The sequence below is a fragment of the Cyphomyrmex costatus genome, unplaced genomic scaffold (genome assembly GCF_001594065.2).
Source record: "Cyphomyrmex costatus isolate MS0001 unplaced genomic scaffold, Ccosl1.0 scaffold119, whole genome shotgun sequence".
NCBI lineage: Eukaryota > Metazoa > Arthropoda > Insecta > Hymenoptera > Formicidae > Cyphomyrmex > Cyphomyrmex costatus.
Window position 1 is genome coordinate 305,403 of NW_017275163.1, and position 21,380 is coordinate 326,782.

The window sequence follows — 21,380 nt, forward strand, 5'->3', positions numbered from 1 at the left end:
TAAGTAAACTGAGTCGATCGCAATAACAAAAGGCAAACACGAACGAACGTCCGATGGCATCGTGTCGTGATATCTGTCGAGCATCGAGCGGTTTACTTGGGACGACAGTCGTAATGTGTCGAGGAAAAGGGTCGCGTACATCCCGTCGCGAGAAATGCAATAGTTGCCGTCATATACGCCCGTTATTTCGCGGTGATTTACGGTTCGACAGCGATAGCGTATGAACGCGCGAGTATTCGGACGCATATGCCTGCGCGTATACGTTCGCGGAATTATTACGATAGATACCTCTACCAGCAGTATGCATTCCACGCTTCGATGAATAACAGCGAGGCGCGCGCTTTCCAAGCGATACGGATGCCTAGAATATAACGCCTCCGTTCGTAAAGCTGTAAAAAAAAACGCAAACGGGGGGACCGAGCAGAATTCTTGGCAAAACGTGTGATATAAATGCGAGTTTCTTGTTGAATGAAATCGAATTACCACAACCTCTCCTGATCTTATTTACCCTCTCCACATTCTGGAAATTTCATGCCGCGGAACTTTTCATCTGACAGCTCCAAACTTAAATTATCTTGTAATACAATTATATGTCAAATTTTCAGTCCGGTTTTCGTGACGAATGTGGTAGGAAAGATTTTAAATCGTGACTTAATTACATCAAACGCTCAAATATTAATCTACCAGGAATAGAAATGAAATAAAATGCATTTCTACATTTGGATCGAGATGTATCTGCAATAATAAAATGTACATCTTAAAAAAGGATTTCTGTATGGCAACGGAGTTAAATTGATGTCTGCCGAACGATTGATCTACCCATCAAAGCGACTCGGAAAACAGAATTTTTTAATTATCATGTATTTCCACGATGGAAAGATAATAAAAGGTATAAAATAAAAGGGAGGAAAAGAGAAAACGGTGACTAGTCGTTCGAATGGAGAATGCAACGACGTCGTCACGGTATTTTCCCCCGTAACAGCGCGGCGGATAAAAGTCAAGCGCGCAAAAATATTCGCGTGGACGCCTAGCCGGTGTACGATATCAAAGGGTCTCGATTTCCATCGACGACGCGACGGTAGTCAGAAGGTCCGGTTTACACTACGGCGACATCGGGTTGGTGGGACGTAGAACCGGAACGAAGGATGGAACGGGGAAGCGAAACAGGAGGCGACCTAACGTACGTAGGTAACTACAGAATTCCTGGTACCTCGGGTTCCGCCGCGCGGCAACGGAATTCCGGTCCTTTCCCGCAAGCGAGAACCGTTCCGTCCTACGAACGTTCCGTCCCCGAAGGAGTAAAGAGGACGGGTAAACTTTTAATACGGAATTCCTCACGCGACGACGCCGGGGTCGCGCCGATAGCCGTAAGTGAGATTCTTGCGCGACGCAAATGGACAGGGGATTAACTCCCCCGCGTCTGTACCGCATACCCCGACCGCATGCAGGAATTACCGCGCGGAATAAACACGATCTTAAATTGGCTCGTACGGTTTAATTGTTCCGATGCTTGCGTACGCAAACCTTTGATATATCCAAGCATGCCGTGCATGCTTCATGTACTGGTTGTACCTATCGGAAACCATTAACATTGGCTCCCGCAAGATACACTTGTTTTCTAATAGAGTTCATACATGTATATGAGTAGAAAAAAATGTTTTAAATGTACATCTCGTTCCTTTTTACTTTTTTCAAAAGTGATAATTAAAAAAGTTTTTCAGAAAAGGAGAAAAATCATTTTTTAACTTGACAGAAAGTGATTGATTAATTGAACAATACCGAAAAAAAGAATACATTTTTTTGTGTAAACATAATTAAATTATTTTATTTTTATCATTTCCATTTTATAATCTTTAAAATAACATCATCCTTTTTGAGTATTTGATTATGACGATTTTAATAACTTAACCTGCACAATTATTCTACAAATCCGAGATAATTTATTAAAATAACTCGAAATATATATATATATATATTATCAGTTTAAATTTACCTTGATCAGCTAAAATGACTAAATTCGAAATACAAAAATTCTTTTTAATGTAATTCGATAATAAATGTTTTAATTGATATCTGTATTTTTATAACTCGATCATCGTTTATAAATTTAATTTATTTGACGCTTTGCAAAATAAAATAATTTTTTAAACTCGATCTAACACACACACATACACACACAAAACAAACTGTATTAACTCTAAGTTCCTCATAGAAAACTTCTTATTTAACAAACTCAACTTAAAATGTTTTTACACATAGAAGAATTATTACATTTTTACATATAGAAGATATTATGATTTTATTGAAAATTTTAAGAACATTACAAATGCTGTTTTGATGGACGAAGTGAAATTAATAGCTAATTAACTTTTGATGATTGATAGAGTAATCTTTACTTAATTTATTCATGATAGTAGACAACACAGACGCACTATTTAACTATATTATATCATATATACTTAGATATATATTACACGTACTGGCACAAAGTCTATAAATATACAAATACGCAAGTATATAAATCAATCAGGATAATTTAACCTTTGTATAAGTTCTTAAAACATCTTTTTCTTTTTGTAAAGCAGGAGAAATGCGTTTACGCATACCCCGCCAGGTTACGGGTGCCCAGCAAGGTTATGTGGGACTCTTTGTCCTAACCGGACGAGACTACCCATTAAAACCCCCACGAAGTCCCCCAGGGGTCCCCCCGACAAGCGGGAGAACACCCCAGGGATCCCCACACCCCCTGCGGGATTCTTAAAACATCTTGTGCTAATTATTAATTTTACAAAAAGAAGTGAACAAAGCGAAAAAACCAATCAGAATCATGGAAAAGGACAACAATACATTCGACTATATATCAATTTAACACGCAAATATTACGATAAATATATTGTAATAACTCAAAAATTACATTTTTTAGTTGTCATCTCTTTTGAAATATAAAGGGAATAATGTAATCGCTTACCAATAATTACAAAGATATAATATCATTTATTATTAATGAGACAATTAATGTATTTTATAAATTATTAGTTATTAATATATTGCATGAAACATCACAACCTTCGTTATCTCCGCGAATATGATGACAATTCTGCTGTGTACTCTTGTTATTACTATTAATTAAAAAGAATATGATTGTTGTACGGTTAGCGAAGACTCTCTTATTGTTCAGATGGATGATAAAGATTTGATATGAAGTTTTATTGTTGTAGCTAAGACTTCACGGTTGTTAAAGCATCGAGGCTGCTGAAAGTGCTGAACACTGTTACTGAAAGCACGGAGAAAAATTGACTTCGCGATCAGCATCGTACGGTCGGTACGATGGTAGTAAACAATTACTACGGCTGCGAAAAACACTCGGGGGAAATACGGCCCGCTCGTGTCGTTGTGACGAACGATCGTATATAAAAAAATAAAATGAAAGGAAGGAACGAGCTATAGAAACGAACACATAATGGATAATATTCCGGCGGAATATGCAAGCTCGCATAAGTTTGTATAAAAGAATATACTAATTATTTCATTATTTACGCTAGAAATATCTTCAGAAATAGTCTAGTTGATATATAATAATTATGTAACCTTTTTTATCGGTTCTTTTAAAATACAATTTTTTTGCAATATACACTGTTAAACGTATAGTGTCAAATTTAATCTAAGTAAGTCACCACTGCTCCTACTCAATTATATCATTATTTTATACCAAAACAGATTATATTTGACACTATACAATATCAAATTAACACGATATGGTGTCAAATTTAATTATCGTTTTAGTATTAAATAATGATTTATTTATTATATTAGAAGCAGTAGCGACTCATGTTAGATTAATTTGACACGATAGATGTAACAGTGTATATTTCCTTATATCTCTTGTTAACTTTAATTAAAAATTTGTAAAAGTTATTGTACAAAAGCTTAGCGGTCGGAATGGTCAACCACATACATTCTAACGTCATAAACTAAATATTGCATACGTAATAGAATAGTAAAGTAAATAAATATTTTAACTAAACTATCGATTTTCCAATACAAATGGCAATCGGCACTTTAACCGGGATCAGAAACGCCGGGCAAAAATCGCCAGATACGCAGTCCAGGGAGATATGAAGAACCACTAGTACCGAACGAGGTGGACAGGATGGGTCGTACACCCACAGCGTAAACGCAAAGGGGCATGGGCCGTGCATTATCAATACTAGCCCCGGTATTCCGGGCAGAGTTACGGCACCTATATATACATAACCCAGTCTATTTCCGAGTACAAGGCCTCTGGGAGATGACCGCTCGGTTGGCCCTCAACCTCATGGAACCGGATGGCCGGCCGCGGACCCAGCTCTCGCATCCGGTTGAGTCGGTCTTCTACTGATAAGCCGGCTCCGCACTACCAAATTCACCCCGCTATTTTCTATCGGTAACTGCCGAATGAATTTAAGCAAACTGCGTCTCGGTGCGGTGCACTTCTAATAACGTGCGCAGGGCAGAGAGAACGCGAATCGATACGTGTTCGAGCTTGGAAGCTGGTTTCAAGCGACGAGAAGAGTCGATTCCGCCAACGTTAATTAATTTCGGTCACGGTGTAACTGATTTTTGTCGCTTTTTAAAAATAAAACTAAAATGTCGATTAAAAGCAAAGTTTAAAAAAGCGCAGAGAGAGATGTATATGTAAATCTAATTCTATTTATTTCTTAAATTTTTTGTCTAATATGTTTTGAAAATTCCACTTTATTGGAATTTATACACAAGGCAATGCTTGCCCCTTTCCTAAATTTTAACAAAGAGAAACAATTATGAAGATCATTTTTTATGATAAAAAATTAAACGTTCATTATTCAATTCATAGCTCTACGCGTAAGTTCGCAGAAGTTCCTTGAAGACTCTTTAACATAAGTTATTTAATATTTTAATAAGCTCTGCATGAAAATAAATTTTTGCTTACCCTCCCCCCCTCCTCGACTGAAATCCTAAATACGCTCATACTTAAATTAACAATTGTCATGATTTCTAGCTAGAGAACACTCGTTATCTTTTAAATGTAATATTATAACAATAGAGAAAAGCAGCGAGCGTTTTGACAAACTTAATAAAAATAATACAGAATTTTCTAGGTAAATAAAATATCAAACTGCAGTAATGCTCTGACGGCAACACATATGTAGCTGAAAGACAGCGTTCACATCAAACAATCCTGATATTGACATAGCCCTTTCCTGGTTCTTGCACTTTGACGAGCCGGAAGCTGTACCGGTTACGCCAAAGGAACGTCCGTCACTGACAAGCTACCATATAACAGGATTATCATTGTGCTGTGCGCGCGAGAGCAAGCCGGTGCATCGCACCGTAGCTCCTGTCGCCCCGAGGTGAAGACGGTGGCGAAAACAAAGGACGGTTTCAACGCTGAACTTGGAGCAGGAGGAAGGCACTATACAGAGGCGGTTTAGTGTCTAAGAGAAAGAGAGGGAGTACGAGAGAGAAGAGAACGAGGCAAAGCATAGAGAAGGAGAGAGCATTTACTTGCGCCAAACGTAGAATTATTTCCGCGTCGTCGCGAATATCGTCGCGGGCGCATTTTACGCGATTGCTCGTCCTACAACCAACTTCAGCCTAAAGTATGGTAATTACGCCTCGGCGAGGGGTACGAAAACCGCGAAATAGCCTATTTGACTGTAGTAGTGAGAACAAGAGAAAGCCACGAGACGGACCGAGTGGTGATGAAAAGCGGGTAGGGCGGAAAGGTGCAGGAAGAGAACTGTGAGGGTGTACGAGGGTTATGAAAAAGAAAAAACCATTGCGCGATTTACATCGCGTACAGATGTGAGCGCGAACGTAGATGTGAACGTGTCGAGAATTTTTTTCTAGGCCACGAAAAGGGCGAAACGAGTGGAATACGGTCGTGGATCTTTTGATAGCATAGACGTAACATAGAATCCTTTTATGGCCGTCAAAACTGCGAGCGTGCCGTAAGAGTTCACCGAAAAATAAAATAATTCTTGTTATATGTGCATAGCACAATCGTTTTAAAGAGAGGTTTTGATATTTAAACAACCAATTTCAGCATTCTTATACAATATACATAATTATTTTAGTTATCCTACAAAATTATTTCAAATCTGTCTAGCTAAACTTTCAGACGTTTCAGCAAAACTATCTTTTCCATGCATACACAAATATCTAAAAATACCTGTATTATTAAGTAGACACAAGTCTAAAAATTATTCGATTAGAGTATTAAAATGTTTATGTAGAAAACTCAAGCATAATGATCAATGTTATAAAATGTTTTGAAATTTTAATAACCAATTTGAGCGTTCTTATATATAATTATTTTAACAATTCACCAAAATTATTTTCAGATCTAAATCTAATTAAACTTTTAGATGCTTCAGCAAAACCGTTCTTTCCGTACATACACAAATATCTAAAAATATTAGGTAGATTTAGATATAAAAATAATTCTGTTAAATTATTAAAATGTTTATGAAGAAATTCAAGCATGATGATCAATGTTGTAAAAGATGTTATATTCCATCAGTTTGATCTACATAATTATTTTACTAGCCTGACAAAATTATTTTTAGATTTGCATCTAGCTAAATTATTAGACAATTAGACTATACATGTGAGAACACAACCAATAAGAAATAGAAATTAAAGACTTATAACGGTGCTGGATCTCTCTTTGATGCTTAAATAATTTAATATGAATTTATAATATTATATGTTAAATATATTTGTATAGTTATTTTGGAACTGCGTGTCGAAATTTATCGGACTTAAAAACACTAACAAGCTAAACTACTGAAATCACAATAATTAAATTTTGATTAATAATCTATTAAAGAAGTTTTACATGTAATATGTTGAAGTTTAATCTGTGAAAATTTATCTCAGCCAGGAGTAGGCTGAGATAAATTTTTAGATACTTTAGCAAAATCGTTCTTTTCGTAAATGTATAAAATAAGTCCTATGTAGCATAGGACTATATTTTATACAATATATCATTGATTAGCTTAGCAATAATTTGTATCAATTGGACAGATGAATCTTCCTTCTTCTATTTTGATGTGTGATTTCCAGACCCGACCTCCATAAAACGCATCGTGACATTAACACGCGCATTGTCGAGTCTCATTAAAAGGATAATCCTTCTGACGCCGGCTGCACTTGGCTGCAATTCGTGCAAACATATTTACTCACATCGCGTAATTTACATTTTAATTACTCACGGCCGAGACAAGTATCGCGAGTTCATATGACGCACGGCCCAGAATGAATTTCCGGCACGGCTTCACGAATAGACATCCAGCCAACTCGCACGCTTCTTGACAAGAGAACTGGCCTAATTCCTGATCGTCATTTACATAATTCATCATCACAAACGAAACAGACTTTCTATAATAATCTCTCTCTCTCTCTCTCTCTCTCTCTCTCTTGTAATCCGATCTTATCAACGATTAATTAAAAATAAATTAATTCACAGATCGAAGTTCGGATAAATGAATTCATATCATATTCTATATTTTTGACAAGTATTAATATAATATAGTTTATAAACTTTTAAAATTTGTACATAAAACAGTAAATATATTGTTGCTATTAAAAGACTAATAATATATCTGAAAGATATATCACTCCGTATCTCGAAAAGGTGACTGAAACGGAGAATAACGCCTTCCTCGAGACACATACGCGACAGTGCTCCGAAGAAATTACGCGGAATTCCGTGGAAATGGAATTTCATCCGTTCCAATCGAAAGAACTCGTATCCGAGGATCCGTTTTTCTTTCGGGAAAACCACGGCGCAGAACGTGACAAAAGAGGAGGCTCCGCGAGTGATCAGTCGTAAAATTCGTGTCGGGATGACGTTCTCGGCTGAGCTAGTCCGAAATTGTGCGGACGAAATTGCGCATTCGTTGCTACTCGACGAAAGCCAACGACCAACCCGAGACATTGTTCAAATGAAACGAGCAATCGGTATTTACGTTCAGCACGTCCTTTATTTATTAGGTTGTATTTATCCTTCTCATTCTATTGTGAAAAGGCTTTTTTGTTACGTTATGATATTATCGACGATTATTTTTGCAAATTAAAGAAGAAGAACGTATTTATCTTTATCCATAAAATTTATAAATGATATATGCAAATACGTTCGTCTATTGTAAATGATTAAACATATAGCTTTAATATATTATAACTGTTTGATTAATTCTAAAAATCTATATTTAATGAGGAAAAGAAAAAATGTTATTTAATCATGATTATACTTTCATGCGTATATAAATATAGAAAAACTTGAGAAAATTCTATATACATTGTCCCTTTTCTTTAAAAGTAACTCAAAAAAAATTAATTTTTGAATTTTACCATGAATGAATTAAATAAACGCTTCATTAAAAGTGGCATAACTCATCTTCAATTAGAAATCATCAAAATTGTCGCAACACAAAAAGAGTAATTTTTTAAGAATTGTGAAATAAAAATAATATTTAATTTTTTTAAAATACTTGTATTTCTTTTGTATGTCATTATTATTTAATTGATCAATAATTTTCTGTCAAATTAAAAAATAATCCTTTTTTTTTAAATTATAAGTGAAAATTGCATCAAATAAATAAAGAAAATAAATTAAATGATACAGAAATATTTTCTATTTCTATTTTCAATCAAAACGGATTTTAGTGCTTAATAATATTTATATGCAAATTTATAAATACAGTTTTCAGTTTTATAAACTGCGCGTCGATACAATTTTTATTGGATTTGAAACGCAATTCTAAACTAACGCTGGAGATAACATCACAAGCTATATTGATCGTCGGTTTAATGATGGTACGTAATAATCATCTTAAAACACTGCAAAGAACTTATTGCGAAAATTTCATCTTGGCCAGAATTTAAACCTGTAACTTCAACTTTAAATTTTCTCCTTTTTGGAAAACTTAATTTAATGCATACCGTTTTAAAGTACCATTTATACCATTGTACGTACTAATTGTACCATTTTAAAGTAAAATAACAATTTTATTGTATGAGTATGTATATACATATATATATAGAAGCTTTTAAATTTCCACGTATCTATTACAGAATTCCATTTCTATTGTATATATTGTATACATATATATCAAAAAATATTATGTACGTAACTGTAGATCGTAAATGGGTCTTATTTTATATGTAGTGTAAAAATACGACTTTTCATTTCAGAATCGTATAAAGTACCACTTTAGAAGTTATGTCATAATCCATTCAATTAATTTCGTAATATAACTGCATTATCAGCTTATGTTCATGCTTAACGTCATATTAATTAGACTTCGATTGCTATAATATGTATAGTCCTATATAATACAATCACATATTGGAAGATTATAATATACAATACGAGTTATATGTATTAGTAATGTATACTAAATATGTATAGAATATGCAATCCGCATCTTTCACAATAATTTCTATATGAAAATAGTAGCAAAGAGAAATCAGCAAAACTTTGACTTATATTTTAAATAATTTAAACTATACATTTCTCAAATTAAATCAACATTTCAAATTTTAATTAATTACCTCCGATCGTTTCGTTTAGAATTGGTTAAATATTACTTAAGCTTAATTGACATTTATGAAAATGGAATTTAACTTAATTTTCGTTAAGTATTAATTAGAAAATTATCCAATTAGCTTCAAAATGATAAATGTGATTTGAAACATTCCTCGTGTGCGGTCTTCGTACGTGTGCAAAAAGTGCATGATGCGTCAAACTATGTGTATAGTTACCGTATACTCGCGAGGGTTACGGAGCGGGAAGGCAGACAGCGGCGGCATGATTAGTCGTACTTCCGGCCAGAGTGGCTCCGGGAAACGCGAAACTTCGGCGTGCGCGCCAAAGTTCGTGTAGTTCGTGCTCGCGGCGGCACTAATGGAATGGTATTTACAAACGCGAACAAACACTCCTATCAATTACAAAACGATTCTCGTCCTGCAGGCGCCCAAAGCGCCTACCGGCCCAACAGGACGACTGCCGTCGTTGCGACGCCGCGCCGCGCGGTTCCCTTCGCATTCTCCGTCCCAACCGTTCGGAACTTTTGATCACCCGCATCCTCGTGCAATCTAGAGAAGGATCGTGGATGTTCTTCCCTTTTCTCCATCCTTTTTCTGCCGTCAGGCTCTCTCTGCAAATATTTGACACTCAAAATCCAATGAGGAAAAAGCACTGAAGTTACGATCTACACGAATCACGAAGATCCTACCATTGCAAAATCGAAATCGCAAGGGATGGATGCGGTAAATTAATGTGGAAGAGTGAAGAAGATTGTGGAAGAATCCGACGTGCACGATTGCAGGGAGCAGGTGCTATCCGTAGAAAATAAGTCACAGTTGGAAAATGGATTAAGAAGATAGATTAAAACATTTTTTTTTTGTTTATTATTTTCTGTACCCAGCTGTTAAGATAAAAATGCTTTCTTCTCCGCTATAATGTACAATTATGCAATGCTCGTTATGAAAGACACTCATAACTCATGTCACAAGCCGGCAGAGAAGTATTTCATTGTCTGTAAAAAAAAAGGTAAATTAAAATACGACATATGTTGTAGCAGCCCTAAAAACAAAGATTAAAACTACAAAACTAAATATGAATTATGAATTTGCATATTTATTAAAACATACATTTATGATGTCAAATTTATTTACAACATGAATAATTGTAATGTTGTTATTTTGTATATAATAGTAATATTGTGTGTAATACAATATTATAATTTCAAATTAAAAGTTTATTGCAAAACTTTAAAATATTATAATTAAATCTGGAATTAAATAGCATGTAATGAATAACAATATTAATATCTATGTGTTAAAAACTATTTCGAGGGAAAGTTAAAAATGAACACGAGTTAAAGGCATGTTGGGAAAAATAATCTAAAAGAAGCAAATGGAGAAAATAATCGTTTTTAAAAATAAAGAAAAATGGAAGTTTAGAATCGTACGGTTCCTTTTTACACGTTAAAATTAAATCAGTGTACTTGTATTGTAATATATAATTACGATATCAATTAATTATTAATATAATGCTTATATATTATACATTTAGCATATTTATTATAATATTAACATTATATATTATATTAACATTAATTATTATAATATAATATTAATATTAATTATAATAATTAATTATGACTTAATCATTCTCTTTTCTAAATGAACATTGTAAGAACAGATGCGTAATTTACGATACAATACTTATAAGTATTTATTCTTAAAAATAATTCTTGCCCTATCTTGTCTAACAAGATAAAGATATCTATAACGTCGAGTATATTCTGCACTATAAGTGCTAGCAACAACAGTGCGAAAATATATTTCGATTAAGAAGACGCGGTGAGATAGCACGCACGTCTCTTCGTCCCGCTCGTGTATAGAAGAACAACCGAACTTCTCTCTCGAGACGCGAAGTACTAAGTTTCGTGACTGCTATCACTATGCGACTTCAAAAAGTTTCGTTGGGTGTCCGCGTCAGATCTCCAAAATTTCCGACGATCCGACGGTGCCGTGCAAGTTTAACGCACGCCGAAGTCACTCGAAGCGGCTATGATAGCACGCGGGGAACCAACATCACGTCGGCGACGAATAACGAAGCGTCGTATTATGCCATGACTTCACCTTCACCATTCTTCATCATCTGACGTCGAAAGCGTTGCCTATCGGAATCTTTAACCGACATCGTGATGATGTTACCGCTAACAACCATGTCAAAATGTTCATGCACTTTATGTGAGTCATCAGTTTTTACTTCTTAAATGTTATTTAGCTCTTTTAAATTAAAATAAAAATAGTTTTGTAATTCCCCAAAAATAAATCAAATATAAGTAAATTTCGTATTTTCGTGATTGTCAGTGTGTAAATAATATATTTATTTGAAAGATATAATTTACATTTATTTTAAGACATAATTTACAAACACAACTGTATTTACCAACAAAGTTAATTGCATATATAATTGTTGTAGTTAACTTAATAAATATATTTTAATTTTTACAAATTATGACTTAATGTCTTATAAATATATTATTTACGCACTGAAAATAGTGGAAGTTTACAATTATAAAAACATAGCAATTCTGAGTAAATTGTCATTTCGCTTGTAGAGAGAATATGCGAAAAAATGGGGAATTTTCCAAGATTGCTAAATTTTACTTTATTCGCGATATTCTATAAAAATTCGAGATTGATTGCATTCGCGTGAAAGTGTATATATCGCAATGCTGCTGAAATGTACCGTGAATTGAGAAAAAAGTAGCGTATGTACAGCCGCATTGTACCGTTAGCAATCAGAAACAGTCGCTAACACAAAAACTTGCTCAAACAATGCACGTAGTATATGTCGAAACGTCAACTTGACATTCCATTTCGATCTCAACGGTTCTACCCGAGAAGGATACAATTGATGAACGGCAATTTCCAAATGGACACAGCTTTTTCGCGAAACCCGACTTTGCACTATTCGTGTCTATTTCTGACAGAGCGGAGAGAACAGAACACTGAAAATACACGGAGGATTCTATTAAAGTGAGGGATTACGTGAGACCTCTCGGCTGATCGCGTTTAAAATTTAATCAAGGTAAGGTACGTGTCCGTAAGAAAGTTCACGCACGCGTGCATTGTAGAAAATCCTAATCCGGTTGCATAATCCGGCGATTATCTATGGGGATTGCTCCTACTGACAGATTCCCACCGGCATCCGTATCCGTAAACCTTCCTTCCGTATCCGCACGAAGTTTCGGCAGACATCCAAACCAGTGGGGCCAGCGGGGAAGGCGCCATCAGCAAAATGTTCCCTCTAATTGAAAACGGACCTATTCCACCGACGCTCATACCCAGCGCCGAAAGCTGCCGTTAGATTGCACGAGATTAGTTCAGATTATTCAAGATCAGACGGGATTAGAGTCGTCCCCGTATTAGGCGACGTTAGATAGGAACACCGGCTACCGGTGTTACCCGTTAGCGACCGCTCGCTTAACGTTATACCGCTATTTCCCGGTTGCTACCTCGACCTTAATTGTTTAAAAACTGCAAGTATAGTAACGCCAAGTTAACACAATTCTTTCAATATTTTCATCATTCCGGTATCCTTTCGATATACTTTAAACGCGTTAAAAATTGCCGGTAAATAACGTTAATGGAGTGCAAACTACCGTAACGAATTTTGAACTTCTCGAACAGAACTGGACGACTGGAATTCTATCTACCAGCAAGAGAATTTCCGCTTCTTCGAGATGGAACTTAGTGTGTCGCGAGGAAGGCGCAATCTGCGCGCCCGGAACTTGTCCTCGGAACCGGCAACGAAAAATTCGCGACAGTGCGGATAAACGAATTTAACCAAGCGTCAAACATCTGACGGGGCGAAATAGAATTGAATCGCTAGAACGCTCCAAGACGAGTTTCGCTCTTTCGAACGCGTGACGTGTTCTGTACGTTCTCTCGGAGATTCTTTTCATTTATCTGTCATTTTCTTCGATCTCACACACACAATTTATTGTGTTTTACATATAGATCGTATTTAATACTAATAATAAATCTACTCTCTAAAAAATATTGGTGTGGATTTATATAATTCTCAGCGTATTAATATTAACATCATCTGATGTAAAATCCCTGGTGTTTATACTAACAGTATGATTTAAAAATCCATGTTTATATCAATTCCCATGGACGTAATCAAGAAAAGGCAGGGAATCGTAACTTCCCTAAATCTTAAAGAACAAAAATGATTATCTATGCTTAATAAATATTCATAAGAAATTAACTTTGGAAAAGAAGAAAGAATTGGAGGTGAAAATTTTAGAAAAATTTTCTGAAAATCCAAAACAGCTGGTATTATAAATTTTTCCAGGTCAAAGAATCACAAATTTAAAAAAAAAAATAACTTAGTAAATTAAATATATGTGATTTATCTGTTAGTAGTTAATTAAAACATAACAATATAAAATAAGTCCAATAATTCATACCACTTGATTACTCTCTTTCTCCCGGATTCAGAAGTCTCATCTTTAATTTACATCTCTAAACTATATAGACATGGTGTTACATTCACATTCAATTTTGAGAGAGAAGAATAGAGAGACAGTTTTATTTATAATAAGCATATAAATAGAAATTTAATAATTTTTTTTTAATTTTAGAAATTAAACAGCGCCATAATTTGAAAACCAATACTGTATCAACATTCCAAGATTAATATTACTCGGTAACGTAATTGAATTACAAACGGTTTTCGTGATGAATTAATCAGATATAACACTGGTAGCCAATACGACGGGAAATCTATTTACGCTCTAACATTTCGCTACACTCCTACAAAATGGTTTAATCTCAAAACCACTAGCCTTCTGAGGAGTAGATCGACACGCGAACCATTTCAAAACTTCATTTTAATATTCCCGTTATGTACGAGCTTTTTCTTTCGCGTAGCGACGTTTTTTGCGTATACCTTTTCGAGCCGCTTTGAGGAGCCTAATAGAAAAACCCAGACGAGGATAAGGGAGAAACGGCGGCTTTCCGTAGTGGAGTGAAAAAAGTTACTACTCAAGTCGACTACGACAAGAAAAACGGGAGATGAGGAGTCAAGAGGGTGAATCTAATAATTTAGTCAGGTACAGGGGTAAGTAGGGGGATGTATCGCGTAATATCTACCTACGACCCGCACCTACATGATATCTACAAGTACATATACACGCGCGTCCTATCTACCGTTCTGTCTGCATCCTTCGTACCCCGCGGCGAATCCCTCTCATGCACACATCATCTCCTTTTTCCCTCAGACTCGTGCGAACTGGCAGAGAACTAGCTAAATAGCCAGCAACGTGTAGAAAATTAAGCCATTCTCAAAACGAGTCGGCGCGGCGGTATGAAAAGTGTAAGAGGTCGTCGTTGCTTAAGTAAAACTATTAAATTGCGTAACTAAGCTGTCGTAATACGAAAACGCAATGAAGAAGAAGACGTTTTAAACGCTAAGTACAAATATAAACATTTGCATAAAAATATACATGATTTTACATTAATATCTAAAATAATAATGAAACAAAACATTTATCTCAATGAAACATCACGTGTTGATTTTCAATAAGCAAGAAACATTGGATTAACATTTTAAGACATTAATTTTATATGAATTTTATCTACATTTTTATCTAATATTTTTTAAATGTAATTGTAATATTATATTATCTAATAATATAATATTTCCGAATATTTAAGATATGTTTTAATAACGTAATTCTGAATATTTTGTAGCACAGAATGTTGAAAAAATGTTGTTGAGACATTACAATATTAAATGTCAATGTGTGAATGTTTTCTCAACGTTAAATTTCTGTTGACTTTCTTATATTGATTATCAATGTTGCTGAAACATTGAAATAATATTGAATAAGTTAATGTTACAATCGCTTATTTGAAAATAGTACGCAATATAGACTTACGTAGCGGAATAATTTTCTCGTCTTTAAAATTACATAGGATAAAATAAAAGGCGTAGTATTATGAAATTCTTCATCCGTGTTTTAATGAAATGATTTTTTAGAAAATGATTCAAGGGCATCAAGATGAAAGCAAATGTATTTTGTAAATATTCCGTTTAATTTTATGTAAAAATTAATTTAGGGATCTAATATTGTTGGAAGCTTATATGATATTAAATAAACGTTAAATCTTAATGTTTATGAATGTTGTATCAATACTATAATGTCTGTACGATATTACTCTAACGACATAGAAAGTTTCTGCAATATTTGTTTCAACATTGTACAATGTTATAGTTCAACGTTGTTGATATATTAACCCAATATTAATGCAACATTATTTATAACATTATTTTATAATAGAATATTAATATTATAGAAACCTCCAAATATTATGATCAAATTTTGTTATATAATGATGTAACACACAACGTTAAATACGACATATTCGAAAACGTTACATTACATATTTTTAAAAATCGTTGTAACAACGTTGTAGTAGTAATGACGTTTTGCTTACTGGATTTTTACCAACGTAGATTAACTTTAATCCTGGTTTTAACTATCTTTTTATCTTTCTTGAGTTCTAAGAATGAAAAGAAGATAAAGAATAAATTAAAATGAGATTAAAATTAATCTACATTGGTAGAAGCGGACATTAATCAGTTAAATTATTTTTAAAACGAATTGGCAGCATAAAAAGTATAAAGAGTCGTTATTTAAGTAAAACTGTTGTATTGTATCATTTAGCTAAGCTGTTGCAATATGAAGATATAGTGGAAAGAGAACAAGAAGGAAGCATTTAAATATTAAATACAAATGTAAACAGTTATGCGAAGGTGTACAGGTATTTAAATTTATCTTTTAAATAATAATGAAAAGCTTATCTGAATAAAATATATACTAGAAAATAAAATTTTTATTCTAAAATAACAAGATGCGAATAACAAATTTCAGAGGACACATAATTATTCTTATCTTTTATCATTTCACTTTACAAGTAGTGATATCTCATCTCTTCATCAGCCAAACTGAATATTCTCTTTAAATTCTAATCACCATGATCACCATTACGCAATTAGAGGTGCGCTTCTGCGTTCTTATGATTATTAATGAGCATATATACCCGTATATACGGCGTTGAATATACAACGAGAGCTTTAACATTTGCGCCGGAATATATTATACTTAAACCGTGGTGTGTGCGACGCGTGCTCTTTCAAGAAATTCGTTCCAGGATTAACGATACTCACAAGTGGCGAGGTATACGCGAGGATATATGCACGTTGATAGTATAGCGAGACTGGTGTAGTAGAATCTCCTTCTTCCTTGCGTTCGGCGCGCTGCGAAGTAAGTAAATCCGCATTTTTTCCCTTTAAAGAACTTCCGCTCTCTCGCGTACGGTAATCCTTTACAACAGCCAGGATAGCGCGTCCGTGCGTTGGTCCAACAAGAAGTGATAACGACGATAACAGCGACGTAGTCGACGACAGGGATGACAACGGCGACGGTGACGACTACGACTACGGATTCTCGCATCCTTCCCGATCTTCCATAACGAGATACGATAGTCGTAAACAAACTTTACTAAACCGAAACGATCGCGGGGAACGCCAGAGGGAAATGGTTTATATCTCGAGCTTAAACGTTAAGTTACGTCACCGAATACATAGACGTAGGCTGCGAAAACTCTTGTCGTGTTTTCCGATATACGAGCAACTATCGGAAAGAAAGATTTCGTGATTCTTTTCTTCGTGAAGAAAAAAGCCCTGAAAATACAATTACAGAAATCGAGACCAAATAAATAATCTCCGTGCTTGCAGAGATCATGCAAGCAAGACACAGAATCATTTATTTCTATGTACGCAAGATACGCCAGAAAGCTTGAATGATATCTTAGAGATATTATTCGAGTTTGACGAAATTCGAGCTTTCGTTATTCGCAACAATGTTAAAAAAAGGTAATATAATTTTCAGGTTGGAAGCCATTGGTAATGAAAAGCTCTTTGGGAAAATAAAACTTTGACTCGCAGTGAATTTTAATTAAGATATCTGTTCTCTGTCTCCTGTCCGATAGTAAAAATTTTTAGAGAGCTGTAATCAATAATAGCCTATCTATCGATATTTTTATTACAGAAGAAACGTTTCTACATTTGTTGAAAAATCTATCCCCGAAGAAATCCGCGCGTTTTCATACTTTCCGATATATTCAACGCACGTGTCCTCGATATCTCTTCACGGTATACTCGAAAGTCTCGATGTACTCGAAGCCGACACCTATGACACGCGATGCAACCGCGGTAACACGATAAAACGTACCTATATGCGCCGCAACCTGGCGCCATAGAGCCACGTTGGAATGTGCCCTGAAACCGCTCGATCGTTAGCATTTTCATCCCACACACTCGGTGAAGTTTCACTATATATAGATACTTTTTATTGTCGACCATTGTATCCGCGATTCGAGTTAACTGCCGAACGTTCACGGGATTGTTCCAGATAACCGTGAAAAAAAAACTGACGCATTCCAGCTCACAAAGCACAATAGCACCATACTTAATCGGATTATTTGCGTAGCTTTCGGGATTAGAGGATAAACGGGGAAGTCAAGTGTTATCTTGTGGAACAACGCCACATAATACGAGAACGGTGCTATTGTCTTCGAGACATTGCACGCCGATGCGTGAAAAACAAGATTTCGCTTCATCATTTTGTAATAGTTACAGACTCATATAGTTAAATAGAAATTAATTCATGAACAAAATCAAATAACATCGTTTATTAAATTGGTTGCCAATAAGTACTTTTTATTAGAATATCAATTGCCGTATGTTAATAAAAATTTAAAAACTACTAAAAAAACTTAGATAATTTATAGCAAAAAACATTATCTCCAGATTGAACTATGAATTCTCAACTTTCCGGAACGGGTGTCATTTCTGAATTCGACTATCGAAGCTTCAGTAATAATATTTGTTGCAATAACTAGAAGAGAACGTTATATTTCAAAGGAAATTTTAAACAATGGGATACGAATTTAGAGATACGAATAATGAGAATAAATCTATTTAAATAACGGAACATATGTTTATATTTAGTCGAAACGGAATATATTATATATATTTCTTGTGTGAATTAATAAACGTTCTAATTCTGCATGAAATGTATTTTACTTTACTCGTAATATTTATAATTGTCTAATTAACTATTTTATATATTAGATATTTTGAAGTTTTATAATACTTTATGAAGTGCCAGTATGAAATTGTATAATTATCTTTAGATTAGTTTAAATGTTTAAAAGCATCTTATAATATTGCGCTTCTTATCAGTGAATTTTATGTCTGGAGAATTAGAGAAGCAACTATATAGTATAATATTCTCTTTATTACAATTTTATTGTTTCACAACACATTTATATATTATATTTTATACATCTAAATCTATCAGTAAAAACATTACAATATAAAGATGACTCTGTGTCTTAAATTAAACGTTTCAGCTTTTAACTGACATCAGTAATTTTATGGTATTTCGTAGTTTTGAAAGTTAGAATAAATACAAAAAATTATATATCTATAAATATATTTTGTATCTATATTTATGTTATATAAATTATATACTTTTTTATTATCTCTTTTTGTAAATTCTTTGAAATAAAATTTTATTCAATAACACTTCGTTATTACAATAAAAGAATTTATAAAACTCTGAGAAGACGTACCATGTCAGTTAAAAGAGAGAAAGAGAATAAATAACAAATTGGAACGTTATCGATGATGATATTTATTGAGCAATCATCGCTGTTGAGCTTATACAACGCGCGAACAAACGAAGACCATTCGCGCCTGCAAATTTTGTGACATCTCGTTCAACATAATTAATTCTGTAAGTTTATAATGTAAAGACGTGCATCCGGCGAAGCTGCTTGATTATATTATTAAATGAAATATACATTACGCCTCGGGATGTCACAAATATCGTCGATCCCTAGACTCGTCAGGCGCGATATGTTTCGATGATGCAAAATTATTACTTTCCATTCACTCATATTTACTATTCCCAAATTGATTATCTACGATAATATTTGAAATTCCTTGTATCCCGTTATTTATAAATTATTTAAAGTTGTGACTTAACAGTTATATAAAAATTATCCAATTTAATCGTTATACCTTAAATTATAAAATTCGGCCAAGTGTATATCTTTTGAAACTTTTTATTGTCTAATTTCCATTCCAATATTTAATTCATAAAATTTTATAAATTATATCATTCTTGCAATTAAAAAATTATTAATGCCGTGTTTTGTCAGAGAAAGAAATTAACTTGGAAATTAATCAAAGAACTCATTAATTAAGGGTACTGCGACTTGAAAGACATTATATATAAATTACTTTCGTGTCTTCTTTCAGTACAAATCCGAGACCATACGCTACGCTGACAGTTTATGCCATTTGTTTATTTTACGTTCGGCGTGCTACACTAGTAGCGTCAAGCGGAGTATCGATTTTGGATTTAAACGCCACCCTCTTAAGCCCCAGACAGCTAACGAGGTACGCTCACTTAAGATCCCCTGTTCCCTCCCTCCTTCGTTTTCCCGCTCGTCGTGCGCGAGTACGTGCCGCGAAACTCACGACGAGATATTTATTCCGCGATCCCGCATGGCGGGTCTCTGATGACTTTGGGAAATCGTGAGTGGAAGTAACAAGAGCTTTCGCGGTTGATTCCGCCTAGCGGAATCGCTGAACCGGAAGGTTCGATAAGTAGCGCAAATCCGCCGATCGCGGTTAGACGATCTAGCATCTGTTCTCTCGAGCATACCGTGGCACTCCATCGTTGCACTTAATTGCGATTTTATCATTGTTCCCACTCCGAAGAATAAGATCGACAATCTTTCGTCAAAAATTTCGATCTATATTCTGCATAATCGTATTTTAGAATGTCTAAACACCTGTTTATATAACATAAAAATTGATATTGATGGTTGAAAAAGTGATTATATAATTCAAATTTATATAAAAATCAAGTAAAATTTGAGAGAGAGAAAGAGAGAGAGAGAGAGAGAGAAAATTATCAGATCTGTATGATACATTACAATGTCATGAAATAATAGTACAGAAAGAAAGAATGTTAGACGGGCGAATTCTTCGTTGACTTGTTTGATCACGTGAAAAACACTTCGAATCTATCATCAACTACATTACGTGGTGAACACTGGCAGTAGCCAGAGGCCTAATTCTACTCTGGATTCCTCGATGTTAAGTCTATAAGGACGAACTTAAATAACGGAGGAGTCTCAAGTCAATGAGATCCTCGATGAGCCTTTCGTCAGTTGGCGTTCTTCATCATTTTCAGCGGATCTCGCATGTAACGAGCAAACACTTCCTTTTTGAACGTCTCGAATTGTTTCCTGTTGGCACTGTTTTGACGCTCGCGCCAAGCGGGCCTGGTCTTCCTGGTCTGTAGTCCCCAGTGGCCCGTAAATACCGGTGATAGTACCTTGAACTGATAACCCGTCACGTACATCTCGTAAACCTGCAAGAAAAACGAGCGGCTGGTGTTACACGAGACAAATTTACCGTCTGAAATAAAATTAATGTTGAAAATTGATACATATCTCATACCGGAAACCGAACCGCGGTTCAATCGATCGTCCATGTTCCACGTCTAGATATTAGCCGATTTAATTTATCTGTTACTCAATAACGTTTTCGACCAAAAGCGACATTGGAAAGTAAGAATTCGTCACGCGGTCATGAAGCTCTGGTTGCGAAACGTGCGGAGATTCGTTTTCAATCCCATTGGGCCAATCCAGTTTCCACGGTGAGACCCCTCGTGTCCCAGAGC

At 34.8% G+C, this 21,380-nt stretch overlaps 1 protein-coding gene across 1 annotated transcript in view; it reads right to left on the reverse strand.

Annotated features, from left to right (window-relative positions):
* Positions 1–20,780: 20,780 nt before the first annotated feature.
* The window catches only part of LOC108778455 (beta-1,4-glucuronyltransferase 1), a 38,552-nt gene continuing 37,952 nt past the window's right edge, over positions 20,781–21,380 (reverse strand). Inside the window, exon 4 of the mRNA XM_018545640.1 lies at positions 20,781–21,068. Coding sequence (XP_018401142.1) covers positions 20,862–21,068 — 207 coding nt within the window. The 3' untranslated portion in view covers positions 20,781–20,861. The remainder of the gene's footprint in view (positions 21,069–21,380) is intronic.